This window comes from Plodia interpunctella, chromosome 9 (assembly GCF_027563975.2).
Source record: "Plodia interpunctella isolate USDA-ARS_2022_Savannah chromosome 9, ilPloInte3.2, whole genome shotgun sequence".
Classification (NCBI taxonomy): Eukaryota; Metazoa; Arthropoda; class Insecta; order Lepidoptera; family Pyralidae; genus Plodia; species Plodia interpunctella.
This window is the reverse complement of record NC_071302.1, coordinates 6,337,113-6,354,194: the sequence shown is the minus strand read 5'-3', so window position 1 is coordinate 6,354,194 and position 17,082 is coordinate 6,337,113. Positions and strand designations below refer to the sequence as shown.

The window sequence follows — 17,082 nt, the reverse complement described above, 5'->3', positions numbered from 1 at the left end:
AGTTGTAAGAACATTGATGTAATGCTCTTATCTGTGGTGCAGGTAAAAACTTTAAATTCAACCTTCCTGATTTGCAAACTACATCAAATTTGGAATACTATGACAATCCGTTTCTTTACTCTTAACTGTCGCTATGACAGCTTTGCTATAAAAACATTTTTTTATAAAATGAAAAATATTCAAAAATATTAGTAAATAAATAACAAAAATATCATAAATAGAAACAGTTATGCCCAAAAAAACGTAAGTGATATTTCAGTATTTATTGGTAGAATGCTCACAGGTACAAATTATTAAATCCATTTGGAGCTGGTGTACATAGTATAAAAAATGTTCGTAATATTAATGTCTTCAGACCATGTAAATGCCCACCGAGGGTACAGAAAGTATGTAAACAAGGCAAGGACACAAGCTGCAGAGATGTCGCCGATATCATCCAGGCTCTCACCTGCGAAGCTGAATGTTAGTACTGATTTTATTCTCTATATTATATTTTATTCATCTAAATATAATACACAGATGGCGATATTCTAAATTAGATCTCACTATGGTATGTCTTACGCCAAAATACTTATACGAATTAGAATATGTCAAAGTTGTACAAACACAGTCAACAGTGGGTGAAGCGCGGGTTTGCATTTCACTTCTCACCATCGAAGTGAGGCGCAGCGAACCAATCACATTGCGCCATTGTGACGCAACGGCAACCGCATTGCAATGTGATTGGTTCGCTGCGTCTCACTTCGAATCGATTCGATAGTGAGAAGTGAAATGCAAACCCGCACTTGCCCCTTCTGCTTATAAAGTTGTATATATAGTTTGGAAACGTGTGTTATTTTCGTTGTGGCGCCATCTAGCAACATAAGAACGGAATTCAACAATTAATTTTGATCATTATTGAAATTTCCAGCGGTTAGCAACGAAAAACCAAAGTTAAAAGTACCAAAGTTCAAAACCAAAAAATTTAAATCAATATGTAGGGAACCCTTCGTGCCCATGGCTCCGCCCATGGAAATTAGGTAAGTGTGTACCTATTGTTATTTGTAGTGTAGGGGAGGTCATTATCTCGGGCAAATCCATAATAAATTAACACCGAAACCTTCCTCAGAAATAAAACTAGGTAGTTATATATTTTAAAAAACCGCATTAAAATTCGTTACGTACTTGGAAATAGATGTAGAATACATAGTGACGGACAACAGTGAATTAAATATTAGTTCCAATCTATAACATTAAGTAAAAAATTTATTAACTACGAAAATATTTTTCTAAAAAGTCTACTTTAATTCATGTTGTTGTAACATAATTAAAAAATGCTAAGATAGTTTATACATATATTAATTAATACTTGTAAAAAATAGAACTTGAGGAAAGGAGTGACAACTTTCCCAATGCGCCGCTACGCCGCCCCTATTCCCTAGAAAATAATAAATTCTCACCATAGGTAGGGGAACAAATGTGCGTTTAAATCCCCTATTATTAAAGCAAGGGAAATACACTTTCAAGTGAGCGGAAGGGAGAATGAGCAAGTATAAAACTGTGAAGCTACGAATAATAAATACTGGGAAGACATCAACGATTTTGCTTGATTTTTGAGGGGGGATTTTACCTATGACTGAAAAGGGTATGTGCGGCTGTATATGCCATAAAGGCTGGTTCCGTATTTATTGTAGTTATGCTACAGATTTATGCCTGTTAAGTTACTCCTGTAACGTAATCATAATGCTTTTATATATGCATTATATCACCTATGTAACTACTTCTTAATTTTTCAGATTAAGATACATTAGCCATTGTCCATTGCAAGCTCCAGGAAGGGAAGGAAAGCAAAAGTATGAAATATTTATTTTATCAGTTTTTACAAACAACAAATTTTAAACTTATTAATTATTCGAATGGCATTGTTGTATTGACATTCTAACTGCGATGTCTGGCATTGAAAATAATGTAACTGTTACGGATCATGTCAATTACACCCAGAAAACATTGACAAAACCCGCGCCCTCATGTATTTTTATTAGTTACTAACTATATATTGCGTATGCTTGGGAGCCGCCTATTGGAGATTACTAGGCTCAGAGGGTGCGCTTTGTAGGACTCGTGGATAAAGCCAACTCTCCCAATTTATGACTGCATGTGTTTACATACGGCATAAAGGGGGTCGTAGAATAGTGCAGACTAGGGGTTTGAATATCGTGCATTGACATATTTGATAACTTAGGGGTATCTAAGCATATTCTCGTATTATAGTAGTCTGTAGGGTGTCACCCTATATATCAAACTGACTTTGCAGCTCTTTCTCTCTCTTTCTCTGTCCATGTATATTTAAAAAAATTCAAACTTGCCAATAATGTAAATTAAATATACTTGCTTGCAAGAAAGAAATAGGACTTATCATCAAAATAATAAAACAAGTAGTTACTAATTTTCAATGATCACCTAATAATTAAGTTGGTCCAAATAGTTAGGTGGGAGAGAAAGCTTTCATTTGTTTATATAACTATGTTTTAGACTTCTGTATCACTTGTAGGCCATACAGTCGATTTAATTTCGACTCGACTTCCGAAGACGAATGCAGCGGAATCTTGAGAACTGGGAGGAAGAGAGAAAAGTACAAGAAGAAAGTGCGGTACTTCGACCTCTTGCCTGGTGACATCATGTTGCCCAAACCAGTGCCTGTTATAAAGCATACAGCTTCGGATAAATCTATTTTTAATGCAAGTATACTTTATTATTATCCGCGTTCGGTAGCTATGTTTGACCCCGGGTCTTCAACTATATCTATTCCAAATTTCATTGTAATCGGTACAGCGGTTTAGCCGTGAAATTTGTGACAGACAGACAGACTTTCGCAATTATAATATTTATATGGATGGATTTTTTAATACAAATACACGGCTAACTAACCACTCAAAAATATTAATAAAAGATTAGTGACACAACTATATCCGAATGGGGCATAAGTTGTCATTAATTGACGATTTAATGATATTCTAAAAAACTGTATATTAACAGATTTTTAGTATAATATAAAAAAAGAAATATGTTGTTAAGTAATATCTCTTTGTTCCAAACATACTTAAATATAGTTGCGTAATAAAAATATAGAGAAAAAAAATTGATGACAAGCAAACTTAAAATAAAACCGGTATTACAGGTTGCCAGTCCTAAAATGAGCGGCGAAAATGTCCAAGTGCAACGTGCTTCCGTGAAGCCCGGGGAGATGAAGCCGCCACTCCCACCGAAATCTGGACACGAGTAGGTTTTTTTGACACACTTGATACACTCTCTATATAATGTTTCGTATATTTGCTTTTATGAGAATAAATATTTCTTATTGATACAACTTAATTTTAATTTTGAGATTTCTTTCATGATTCATTAATACAGATACATCTGTGTTTATATAATCAAATAATGTAGATATGTATATAAATATACTTTTGTTTCAGATTATACAAACCTCACAGCGGCATTATAATCAATAAAGATAAGGAATTCGCTCCCGACGCCGTGCCTGGTGGACTTACCAAAGTGCCAGGGTAAATAAAATATACATTTTTTCTATACTACCAAGTAGACAAACAAGGCGTCTCACCTGATGTGAAGTGGTCACCGCAGCCTATATGGAAGCCTGCAACACCAGGGGTGACACACGCGCGTTGCCGACTTTGTAGACGTGGTCTATACAGGTCTAGGGTTTTTCTACAGTGTCCTGTACCTTTAATTACACTGTCTCCAAACATCAAATAAAATGTTGTTACTTATCTAAATACAATTTACTTAGTTTTTTTTAACGGGCTAGAGTTTAATATATTTGGCAAGATCTTAACTTGATCCCTTTTGTTCTACTATTTGATACGAAATTGGGATCCCATCGGTACTTACCTAAGTACCGTTTATGTGTTTTAAATTGGATACTATTTTCAATTTACTTAGATTGTATATTAACTAAAGCAACATTATTTCACAGCAAGGAAAAGAAGAAAAAGCCGTGTCACAAAGGAGGGTAAGTTTATAAAGATTTATTTCATTTTGGGTCATCGGTTACAGAAGATATGAAATTCACTATGGTCTACCACTAGAGATTACAGTGATGAAAAATCGAATTATTTTATTTTAGGTACAATTACTCATCTATCATCTAGAGGCATCTAACTAACAACACTTGATTACCGACATCAATATATTCACTATTTCGCTAGTAGGAACATTAAACAATAAATCTATATCTCTATCTTCAGGGTATGCAACAGGAAAACTTGCACCAGAAAGAAATGTAGGTGAGTATTTTTCAATATTCGATTTTTGATTATTTATAATAAAAAAAGATATTGTTATTCATTTGAGGAACTCCATGGCGCAGTGGTTAGAGCCCTCGGCCTGTGATAATGGCTGTTAAGACACACTCACAATGGTTGGTCATGGGATGGGTGTTCAAAAATGTATTATCTTGAGCTCTCAGTGCTTCGGAAGGTTGTGTTTGTAGTCGTTAAAACACGCCAATCCAATTCATAATGGGCCCGCATGCCCCAGCAGTGGGGCAATGTTAAAATGGCTGTTGATGATTATTTATTCAACTTCAAATTGCGCAAAAATGTGACAACATATTATGCTACATGGGGTAACATCGCTGTTGTAATGTTTCTTTTAATTATTAATGTGCTTATTTTTCATACAATAAAGTTATTACAATTTTGCTTAAAACATAATTCTTTTATACCAGTGACTAATACAAGTTCCCAAACTCGAGACTCAACTCTAGGACGTTTAACAATAACCAATTTGAATGAATACCTACATTAAAAAAGTTATTTCAATGGGAAGAATGAAATTGTTTTCTATATTTCGCCATTACAGTTTTGACAACAACTCGAGTTACTTTTAATCGCAGTGAGTTTGATATGTGCAATTTATTTGTCGCCCGCCGCCAATGGATACGCGACCCATAGATTGGGAAACTGCTCTATATTATGTCAAATACAGATTAATAAAAATATCTTATTTCAAATTGTTTTTTAAATACCATCCTCTATCGTCAAATTATAATTTCCCTTTTTTGCTGGTCTCTACAAAACGAACAAATACAATCATAGGTAACACTTTTTTATTTACGCAGAAAATATGCAGCTGCTATGAAAAAACGCCAAGGATCCCGAAAGTCAAGAAGGTAAGACTTTTTATGTACCTTCGAACACGTGAGTCTGCACGTCTTGGGTTTCAATCCCATCTATGCATGGGAGCAAGCATACACAAGCGAATATACCTATGTATGTAAAAACAGCGAATATATGCTAATAATAAAACCAAAAGTTGGTTCGCTTTAGTGATCATAGATATAGCAACAGTAATTGCTTTGGCGCCTACCCACTTTGCTGGTGTCAGAAAGGGATCAGTCGCTGCCACAGGAAGAAACTTGAAATATATTTTTTAAATTTTATTTATCTAAGAAGAAGAGAAGTAGAGAGGGGGTTTTTTCTTATTAAAAGTAGCAACCTAGGTACAACCATAAATTATAAACGTGCGAGCGATGTTTGCAGCCAATCAGACGTGCCGTACCCGCAAGGCACGACGGACGGCAAGCCGCGCGCGCGCGGACAGCGGCGGCGCCGCGCGCCCGAAGAGGACGACACCTGCGGCCTCGACGACATCCCCAACCCCGAACACGTGAGTCTGCACCGTCACATTGTACAGTACGGGACTTGTCTTTATATAAAATAAAATGTTAAAATACATTCACATGATGAAACACGAGAATCAAATGTCACTTTATCAGTTATTTATCAGTTTTAATAATTACGTGATTTACTATAACGATTACCAGTAGTGCAGCTTAAACGAATTTGTTCGCGCTAGGTCCCTTTTTATATATCATTGCTTTCTGGCTCTTGATGCAAATTTTCAAACCTTCCGAAGAAGGTAAACTGGTCTTAATGATAAATGAAAGTCTTGAGGATTAAATCATTTGGAAACTATTTAGTTAGTTTCCAATTTATAATATATATAGCGAATATGATGATATGAATAGGTACGCTTTTCTGCACTTACGTTCAATTTCGCCATCAGTACGAACGTAAATTTTGAAGGGAGCGGTAACTATTTTCCACCATTTACTCTCATCATACGCCACCATAAAATGGGGAATAGTGCGCTTTGTTTTTTTTTGTTGTCTCTATTATTATTTGTGAAATAACATATATCTTTTATTTATAGGCTCAAATACCGCTGAATCTGAAGAAAGGAATGTTCGAGACGCATTCTCTGACCGTGCTGCCGTGCAATAAGGAGAAGAGAGGCGAACTCCACTACGGAATACTCACTGGCTCATTCAACATGTACGACAACAAGTTCGGTAAGTAATCTTATTTTTAAAAATTTGTTTTTCTTAGTGTTAGTAAAAATGACAAAGTTATATTTGCAAAATGTCAAACCGATTTTCGTTAAGTGTCTATTAATTGAATCCACTGTATATATTCTAATTTTAGATAATTCACTCGCCTATTTTAAAAGGTAATTAGTATAGTTAGTGATTGACTTTGAAACTAGAAAAGTTCGACTATATAGTACTAATAGTACTACATACTTCCGGAAGGCAGAAATATAAGTTCCGAAGCGGTGTTGGTCTCAGGTTCGAATCCTACCCGTGCCCCATGAGTTTTATATCAATCTGACTCATAATTTTCATTGACCACTACTTGCTTCCGGTGAAGGAAAACATCGCCTACACAGGTTGACAGTTTTAAGTTTACTAGTGTGTGTGTATGCGACTGCTTACCTACATGTCGGTAGTAAATCTTAAATGTCAGATGCCTTTAGGCCACTTGAATAAAAAAATGACATCAGTTTTAGCAATAACACACTCGAAAATAATAAAGTTTCGGAATAGGCTGTGAGTGACAGGTAGAGAGTGAGAATGACAAATTAAGGGCCCTGTTTTGAAACGACGAATGACAAACGACTTTATCCAAAAAATCCACTCTGTAGGTGGCAGGTCCAGAGGCAGACAAGCGTTGACGATGAGCGTGATGGCATACTGCCTGGCCTTCCACTACCACCCCAAGCAGTGGACCATGAAATTGGTGGACAACTTGGTGGACGCTGGCGACCAATGGTTTGTATTAATATGGGTTAGAAGCTTTACGAATTAATATATTAATGAAAAATACGGGCCGAGTGGCACGTGTGATATCGACGGAAGAATAGACTATAGTTTCAGTTCACTAAGTTCCCAATCACTTTTATTTATATTATTTGTTTTGTCAGTGTCACATATATTTCACCGCTTGCTGATAAAGTATCTGAAAGTCTTTATGTAATATATCAGCGTTAAAAATTGTGTTTCACAAATGTTGAATAGGGTTAGCCTTATTAGCCAATAATATCAGGCCGATTTATTTAGCATTAAGTTTAATCTGTCTGATTAGAAGCGGTGAATCAGGCCTAAGGGCCTAAACAACAATAGGACAAAAGACAGGTAGACTAAGGTCTAAGGACTCAGGCCTAGATTCGTTTTTGTCCTACGTAAAGATCGAGAAGAGCATAGAATAAAAATAGGAAGCAAAATAAAGATCCTAATTTAGAAGATTCTAAATATCCCCACCAGGTACATGCAATGTTTGGAGAAGGTGCACGACCACTCCGCTGTGCAAGGAATCTGCGAAGTTTTGCCTTTCGGGAAGAAACAGACACTTGTGCTGAACGGGAAGAGAATGCAGGTCCTCCTCGGGGAGCCCGACATTGTCGGCTACACCATGTCGCTGGACCCCACCATCTACAACCTGTGCCGGGGGCTGAAAGCCTTCTTTAAAGATAACCGCGCCGGCATCTTCATGTCTAGGTACGTTTGTTTTTAACATACGTATTACTATGGGAGTACCAGAGACTAGGATTTTGTCTTGACAAACTCACCTCTTCTTTACTCATTAATTCTCATCGTGCAAACTCTTTATGGGTTTTTATGGTCATCGTGGTTATTACCGGTTAACTTAATTTATGCTTTAAGATTTTCTACTGATTTGAGTGTATATTATATATATTATATTTCAGAGTGTTGAAACTAGTGATTTGGAAAGACAAAATATGCTACTATATTTTCGACCCAGCGGGCAGGGACTCGAGGGCATATTCCAACTACGCGAAGGGATGCGCCGCTCTTATCAACGTCAAGGACTTAGAAGCCGTGTCTGAAGTCGTGTTAGCCCGAAGTGTAGTCGAAGACCAAAAATTCGTCCTTGCGCCAGTAAAAGTACTCAAAATGGTCGATGAAAAATGCGACGACGATTTAGAATCAGAAAGAGAATTCACACAAGCTGAAAAAGCTATGATGGGATACCGAATTTTGAACGAAAATTGTGCCATAGTCAATGCCAATATGCATTTAGGTGACAGATGTTTCGAAGAAGCGAAATTCAGACAAGCTTTGCCTATATCCGTGGTTGCGATGACTTACGCTAAAATCTCACCCCCGAACACGTGGTATTCTAAGACGTTAGACAAAATATTACGCTTAGGAAACAAACTGTTTGTGGACTGCATGCACCCTAAAGTAATGATCGATATTTCCATAGACAACATACCTAATGAGATAATCGTCGGACCGTACGCGTGCGAAATCATAATATATCGAGAGAGAGTCAAAGGGCAGCTTTTTACTACGAAAGAATGTTTGTTGAATATCAAGACGGGATTGGAGGAATTTTTTAGTCACGAGTACAATAGTGGTATATTGGATTTCAATAACTATACTCTGGCCGTATGGAGACAGAAAGATATGTATTATTTGTTCGACCCGTACCCGCGGACGAACGATGGGATGCGATCGTTCAAAGTCGGTAAAGCGTGTTGCTTCATGCTTCTGAATCCAGAGACTATGGCTGAAGTGTTCACTAAGAACTGGGACTACTTGCCAGCGACCACACAGTTCTATATTCACGCGTTCAAAGTACTCAAATTGAAGAAGAGACAGCCGAAGGTATTTATCCTCTTTCTTCCCTAGTGCAATTTCACTTATTGTCTTTGATCAATATTATTGCTATCTCTATAACACTGTATGATGAAAGAGATACCAATTATATCGGACAAAAAAATATATACGTGATACTGCCCCTGAAGACATTAGTAGTCACTATCGCAGAGTTTGTATGTTGATTAAACTAATTGATGAAACTATATATAAAAAAGTCGTTATAATTCAGGTTATCGTGTACATCGACCCGTCCAATAAATTTTGAGTGATTGTATATCAAAATAACACACATCCGAACTTTTGCATTTTTAATATTAGTAGGATTCCTTACTTAAGCCAAACAAACCTAGGAAATCGTATAGGAATCTATGGGAGACTGAAAGGTGATTCGTTATACTGTGGAGAATATGTATTGGTTTTTTGATAGAATATTGCAATTATGTGATATAGATAAAAAGTTGATTACAGATGCAAATAGTATGCACTCTAAGCGACGAGCAGCTGCCGGGCGCTAAGAAGAAGGCCAACCGCGAAGTGTTGCCAGTGTACCAGGCGCAGGGCGACGGGAAGGCCATCATGCAGGATGTGTTGCCAGTCGAGAGGCCCGGCGGGGAAAAGGTAAACCTAGAATTTTTTTTAGTACTAGTTAATATAGACCACCACATGCTTCCGATAAAGGAAAACTTCATGAGGCAAACCTGGACACTGTTTACAAGTGAGTTACTAGTGAGTATGCGACCCACTACATGTTAGTATGTACTCTGTTATAAAATAGATTCGTAAAAATCATGTCAGATGCCTTTAGGCGAATTGAATGTAGTCTGACACTAGTGTTAACACACGCGATAAAGAGAAGCCCAGGGTTGGTGTAAAAAATCAAAAAGCATGGCAGTGCATGGCAGTTTGAAATGTTGCCGACTGTACATTAGACCGCATGTCAAGTTGCTCTACATAGATCTTTATATCGTAATAATAGTAATAGGGACGAGATTTCAGTATATTTGAGTAGGTTTATGTGATGTTAACTGTTTAAATCATGTAATACAAAAGTTTTTCTTAATTCAAGTTATGTCTTCAGTGTTGACCTTAATATGTATGGTGTTTTTAACGATATTATTTTTAATTTGGTCACAGCCATTGGATGAAGAGCAGATGGGTGACATAATATCTTTAGTGGACAGTATTCAAGAGGACTACCTGCCGCCGATACCGTTGCGTTACAAGAAAATGGGCCCGGAACCGCTCGAAGAGAGGATTGGTAAGTAATAAATGTCCGACATTAATAATGAAGTCGTCAAGGTAGAATCGCGTGCCAATAGTCTGGTAATTAGGGACGCCGAGACTGTGCGAAGTGGACAGGTAAAGTAGGAAAGGGGACTCTTACTGTGTTTTACACACTCCTGAGGGTGGTGTCAGAAAGGGTGGATAGCCCATTATTTAAGTGCTTACATGTTCAATACAATAACTTGCATTTTAAATTTTACTTAGTTATTGTCTCTTATTAACATAATATGGACTTGTATATGTGCACAGTCTAAAATAAATTCATTCATTCATTCACTTTAAAATGTATAGGTTTGAGTTCTTTTATTTTAACAAATAAGAGTAAGAGGATATAGACTATGCATTATTTATCCCCCCCCCCTCTCCGTCCCCCCCGGGCCGCAGTGAACCTGGACTCGCCGACGGTGTCGGTGACGCAGGTGGTCCCGCCGTGGCCGAAGCCCCGCGACAAGTCTAACGAGATGCCCGAGCCCGACCCCGACCGCGAGCCCACGCCGCCGCCCACGCCGCCCCCCGCACCCGTAACATATACTATACTATTCTCCCATCTCATTTTAAGAATTTACTTTCTGATGCCGGCTGTACACTATCAACAAACGACTCGCCGGATTCGCCATATATTTTCGGATTTTCATTGCGATAAATAAAAGATCAAATACATGTCTGAATTCGGCGATAGTGTGTAGCTGGCATAAGATGCCCACCATCACATTTTTATCGTTTATACCTACTTTGTGTACAACAGAGAAGAGTTCATTCATTCATGTATAACAAATGATATCCAAATAAAAAAACCTATCCAAATGGGGTTTCTTCCCAAGCAACAATTGTAAGCAAAAGCAACAATTTGTGTGACTGCAACGCTATACAATCAATGGCCCACTTGTTGTCCTGCCCCAAATGTCCCATGTCCTGCACTATGAGGGCTTGAACAAGGATATCGACAGAGCCTTCAGCGAAGCCACATTCTGGTCGAATGCCATTATAATAGTTATCCCGACTCGATAGGGACAAAAAGTTATGTGTATGCCTACTTAAATTAGGATGTAAGTATTAGTAATTACATAACCCACAATAGGGAATATGCACAGAAAGTTTTGAAGTAATAAATTTACGTCATTATACCTATAAAAATGCAAAAAATCCGTAGCCAAAAAGCCAAATATTAACTACAGTTCGTATGTATATAATATTTTATAATTTTCAGCCACCGGAGGGAGGTGAAGAAGCGGTATGTATTTTTTGCTTTAAACTATTACAATAACTTATTTGAATAATTTCTTATCTCTTTCTATCAATTAACAAGTGAATTATATGTATCTATCTATGTAAAAAATAATGAAAAGATCATCCATTACTCGCGAGGAAGAGCAAGTATAGTAGGTATATCCCACTTCCATTGTTTTATACTATGTACATTTTGTACATATATTGATTGATTGTCGATCTCTCTCCCACATCCGTACGTGTACTCTGTGATGTAGGAAAATCCAAAATCCACTTTAAAGAAAAAAAAATTCATGGTTTTACTACCGACTATACAATCTCAGAAAGTCGACTTCGACCCTTTTTAGGAATGTCGTTGTTGCTTCCTTAAGTCAAGGCATTTCCTTTTCAAACAATTGACCGTCGATATATGTTGGATCAGGAGGAGGAAGAAGAAGAGGAGGACGAAGAGACGATCAAACGCAAGAAGGAGGAGGAGGCGGCCCGCAAGGCGGAGGAGGAGGAGGCGCGACGCAAGGCGGAGGAGCTCCCGCCCGAGATGCCGCCGCCGCCGCCCACGCCGCAGTCCGAGGTCGAAGTGCCGGTACGCACTTACATCGGTTTATTCCACTTTGTGATATCATCCAAGTGCACAAAGTGAAAGAAATCTATGTCGCCAGTTTGATTTTTGCACCACACATACAAATGTCTTGAAAATCAAAATAATAATTGAATCTTTATCTCGAAACAGTAGTGTTTCAGGAATTTTCAGTTATACATATCGGGACGTCAAGTTCAGTCTATGTTTAGTTGAATTTGTTAAAAATCATTTTCAATCACATGCAATCAATTATATTTAAAAAAACCTGTTAAGTGTGAGCCAACGGGAAGTGCCTTATAGCTTTTGATTTTCTTGCGAAATAAATGGTCATAGATATTGATCGCATTGATTTACAAATTTGATTTTTCCCGTTTGAATGAGATTTTAGACTCGAATGTTTGATATAAATTTCAAGTTGATACTTCTAAGCGTTTCTGAGAAAAAGGTCTTCACAGAAGGACAACACAATGACCCTATGAGGGTTCCGATTACCTTGTGTGGTGGGGAACCCTAAAAACAAAGCTGTTTGCAGCTGGCGCCCATGCAAGATGTCCCCGCAGAAGAGGAAGTCCAGACGGCAGCCGCGACCAACGTCGACCGCCGCATCCTTCTCACTGAGGACGCCCGCTACAGGTTCAAACTGCGACAACTGCGAAACAAGATGACCCCTCCACTCAACGAGGCCCTCATCGAAGGCACCCCCTCAGAGGAACTCCTCAAACCCAGCAACTTCAAAGACTTGCCCGATACCTCACAAATGGTTCGAGGCTCTGCGGCTATATCTGAAGCGAACGCTGTCGATCAACTACCGTTCGCATCGATTATGGCGATCGTGACGTCATATAAATACAGCATTAACACATGGACCCCGGCGATAGTCAGCTTCGTCGTGGACACCGCTCAGAAGTTGTATGCCAATAAAAAAGACAAATTCCAACTGGCCCCGTTGCATATTATACCGAAAATTGCTATCGGACATCAGGTAAATTAATTCTGTTTTTATTGTTATTGTCCGAACTTCTTTAACTAGAGTTTTTACACCAACCGACTCGTTTATTGCTGTTTTCATATCAACATCTGGTTCCGGTAAAGTAGATCACTTTGTATGTGCTATTGCGACAAGTTGCGGTATACGTACTCATAAAAGTCATGGCATTACAAATTTTAAAAGTCTGAGCCTTTAGTTAGGCGTCTGAAAATCTGCCGCCGCTGTTAGAAATAACATACTCGATAAAAGAATGATTCTTGATTTATGCTGATCCTGAGATCTATCGCTTTTTGGGTATTGAGTTTTTTGGGCTTTTTGGGTACCTGTCCCGATGTTTGTCATCTTCCAATGATCTACTTCTGCTTGTCCTACAAAGTTGAAATTTTCCACGTAGCTTCACTTTTTTTTCGTGGTGCGTCCAAGATCGGCAACAAGCGAACTTCTAAACGGTTCACTGGACGGACGTGATTTATTGGTCACGTATTGAATGCATTAAGATCTTTCTGACGACAATAAAAGAATTAAAAATGCTTTAGTTAAAAACTTATTTTTAATTATTACTAGCGGCCAGTCCGGGTTGGTAAAACCATAAGAAATTATAAGAAGATCTTCAGAAATCACACTATCTATTGGTGAAAACCGTATAAAAATCCGTCCGGCAATTTTAGATCAGTTTATCGCGTTCATACAGATAGATGCGACATGGGGATCTTTAGTATGGATTACACCCAAACCAATCAATTCCAGGCATACCACGCCAACATCGACGTGGTAGGCGAAGGCGTCTCCTGGCAAATGGAAGAGATTCTCGCGAATAAATTCCTGACGAAGTACGACCGCGGCATGATCACCACCTCCAACTATAGTTGTGCGTTCTTCAAGCGAGCCGGGCTTTATTATCTGTTCGATGGCAGCAGCTGTAACGCCATGGGCATTAGAGACGGGAAGGACAAGGGCAAGGCCTGCTTCCTGAGGTTCAAGACCTTGCATGATCTTGTTAGCAGGTAAATTTACAGGCACATTAATATTATAATCTAGCGGGCCGTTCCCGCTTCGTAATAATATAAAACCAAAATAAGTTACGCAGCTAAACCTTCCTCGGGAATCGCACTATCTATCCGTGAAAAGCGTACAAAAATCCGTCTGGTAGTTTTTGAGTTTAATACAGATAGACAGACGCAACAGAACCCCTGTCGCGTTTGTCGGAAGTATATTTTTATAATAACTACGTAAAGGATGTGAAAATATGTCTGTTTGTCCTTTCATATGTAAATCACAGGCGAGCGTCTTTCCTAGCTTAGGCTCCAGCGAGTCCACATACTTGTTTGTGGAAATGTATCTGTTTTTTCTGTGGAAATGTATTTTTTTATATCATTTTCAAGAGTATATATTCAAATATGAAACTTTATGTTATTTTTCCAGAGTATTGTTCAACAAGGACGGAAAAAATGAAGATCAACAATTCATTCTAAGTAGAATTTTAGTACGGAGACTTATGAGTGAGCCGCGGATGAAGTTGCCGGAGGACTACGACTACCAGACAATGAAAACTAAAAATAAAAAATCCAAATCGTCCCTGGCTCCGTCATCGAACGACAAGAAGACCACGTCGTTGGAAGTGTCGGACGTCAAGAGCCAGCCGGCCCTGGGCTACCAGCTGGTGGACGGCGTCTACCGCGTGGAAGGTACCACCGCACTCAAAGACAGGAAGAAGACTACCGACGTCAAATCCTGCCATTTCGTCAGTTTGATAGCGATGCTGATGGCGGCCATGCATCCCATCCGCACCTGGGATCAGCTCATGGTGGACACTTGCATAGAAAAAGGGCTAGAGATACACGAAAAGGCGACCAACTTGAGTGTTTGTGAAAAGAGAGTAATAAAAAATGTGCTATTGGATGGAAAATTTATCAACATAAATATAAAGAAAATTATCGTCGTCAATGAGAACCCCGAGAAGAGGCTCGAGCAGTATTTGAAAGCTGTAATGAGGAGACTGCGGTACGTTATAATAAGATATCCTCAGTGCAGTATGGTGATCTGTCAAACAGGCGGATATTTCCATTTGTTCGACCCCTACCCCCCGCCCTCCGAGGACCCCGATCCCAAAGCCGAGGAATCCAAAGCGGCAGCAAAGTCCGATGCGAAGGCTAAGGAAGACGAAGGGAAAAAGGGAAATCCAGTCGCCAGTTGGACTCTGTATCGTTCCATGGACGCTCTGATGCGTCGCATAAAAAAGGTCGTCAGTTGCAAAGAAATGGACAACCCGGAGTTCTACACGTTCGAGCTGACGTCGGTGAAGAACGCGCCGCGGCACGCTGCCATGAATTACAAGTTGAGCCCGCTGTTCCGGCCCGATGAGAACCCCAACCTGCCCTACCTCAAACGCCGCAAGGTGCGTCCCGCCGTCGACGAGAAGATGTACTGGCTCAACATCGAGGTCATACCCTGGTCCCGAATGAGCCCCGTCAACGATCTGGGCTTCGAGCGGGGGACTCCGAGGACTAAGTGGAAGGACTGGGATATCGAATTCCCTGGCGATTTGTACTCCCTCTGGGGAACCATCCATCCGTTAGACACTAGATTTAGTGAGAAAAATAGAGGACAACAATACTTGGCCACCAGTGTCGTCGCACTAATGATGACTGAAGCGTGCAACTTCAGCGCATGGACCGGTAGTTTCCTCGACGGAATCGTTAAAGGCGGAGATATGTATCACACTAAGTGCCTACAGAAAATAGGCGGTAATAAAAACCATGAGATCTCCTTGACCGATTTGAGTCCCAAATTCGACGATATGTTCCCATACAGTTTTTCGGTTAGGTTTGATAAAGTTATATTCGGGTTCGTTTATAACATGTTTCCGGATCGTTTTAATTTGAGTAAGGCGTTGTCTTACTTTTTTGAGAAGAATAAACTGGGGATTTTGACCAGTCCGAGCAAAAACTTGGCTTTCGGTAAGAGTAAAGGGTCGTATTTCATGTACGACTGCCAGAGTTTCGGCGCCCCGGTGTTCAGCCCGGGCCAGGGCGCCTCCTACATGCTCAAGTGCGAGAGCCTCAACAGACTCGTGTACTGCATGACCATGACCCTCAACTTCAGAAGACATGGCCAACAATTCCACTTGTATAGCGCATCTGTATCATTGAGTGAAAGAAGCAAATGATAACGTGAGTCTGTAACGCAATTATCAGTGACAAATAAAACTTTTTTTTTATACAAAGGTGTATATTTTTTAATGTCATAAGTCTGTCAAGCTTTCTTGTAGTAGGTACTATTCATTACTAGTACAGCTGTATAAAAGGGAGAGGACGAAAAGGAAGAGTATATCATTATTTCAAATAATTATTACTTCCGGGCCAGTTTAAAGTTTAAGTTCAAAACGCATAAGTTCGTTTCGAGCAACGGAACCCTAAAAATAAAAATTTGGTCCATGAAGATACTACAATAGAAGGTACCTATATATTTAAAAGGGTATGCTCTGAAAAATCATTGGAGTGGCTATTGAGGTCCATGTGTTTCTACGTTTCGCCTTAACATTATAAATATGTAGATGGAGGAATGGCACATAAGCTACATTTTATCCTTTATTCTTACATACTATACAACAAAGTACTCTGTCGCGCCTGTCTTCGCGATAAACTCAAAAACAACTGCAAGGATTTTATAATTGATTATGTTTTTACCCGAGCGAAGGCGAGACGGGCCGCTAGTGAAAAAATAAGTAATTTCGAATTTTTAAATAATTTAATTTTTGAAAATAAATTCTAACATAGGTAGTCAGCCCATTGGTTCAAGCTTCTCTTCCATTGAACAAATGTATTAATGCGTAATACATTAATAGGCAGTATTGATTTAACTAGATGGTTAGTTATGAAATAGAGGCCTACTAGATTACAAATTTATGTGTATGAATATGTATGAATCTTCAATGTGATACGGGCAACAGATTTAGTAGCTGAATGATCACAAGATGACATGTTTCTAATCAAATATAATTATTATTGGTAATATTAAGATGCTTTCTTCCTTTTTTAT

The 17,082-nt window shown here is 38.9% G+C and overlaps 1 protein-coding gene across 1 annotated transcript; it reads left to right on the top strand.

Moving 5' to 3' along the window:
• Positions 1-94: 94 nt before the first annotated feature.
• On the top strand, positions 95-16,259 carry LOC128672365 (uncharacterized). Its single transcript, XM_053749468.1, has 23 exons — positions 95-243; positions 356-462; positions 911-1,019; positions 1,776-1,832; positions 2,531-2,717; positions 3,158-3,258; positions 3,453-3,542; positions 3,974-4,009; positions 4,245-4,283; positions 5,120-5,170; positions 5,541-5,667; positions 6,214-6,352; positions 6,985-7,111; positions 7,604-7,837; positions 8,047-8,971; positions 9,434-9,583; positions 10,100-10,223; positions 10,634-10,770; positions 11,457-11,480; positions 11,898-12,059; positions 12,589-13,038; positions 13,792-14,048; positions 14,467-16,259. Exons 1-23 carry the CDS (start codon positions 230-232, stop codon positions 16,208-16,210), a joined length of 5,391 nt encoding a protein of 1,796 aa, XP_053605443.1. The 5' UTR covers positions 95-229; the 3' UTR covers positions 16,211-16,259.
• Positions 16,260-17,082: the final 823 nt, after the last annotated feature.

Excerpts from the sequence above, each read along its gene's own strand:
- LOC128672365 (XM_053749468.1), top strand. Across the intron at positions 7,838-8,046 it reads GCCGGCATCTTCATGTCTAG|AGTGTTGAAACTAGTGATTT; the intron begins GTACGTTTGTTT and ends ATTATATTTCAG. Across the intron at positions 13,039-13,791 it reads AAATTGCTATCGGACATCAG|GCATACCACGCCAACATCGA; the intron begins GTAAATTAATTC and ends AATCAATTCCAG.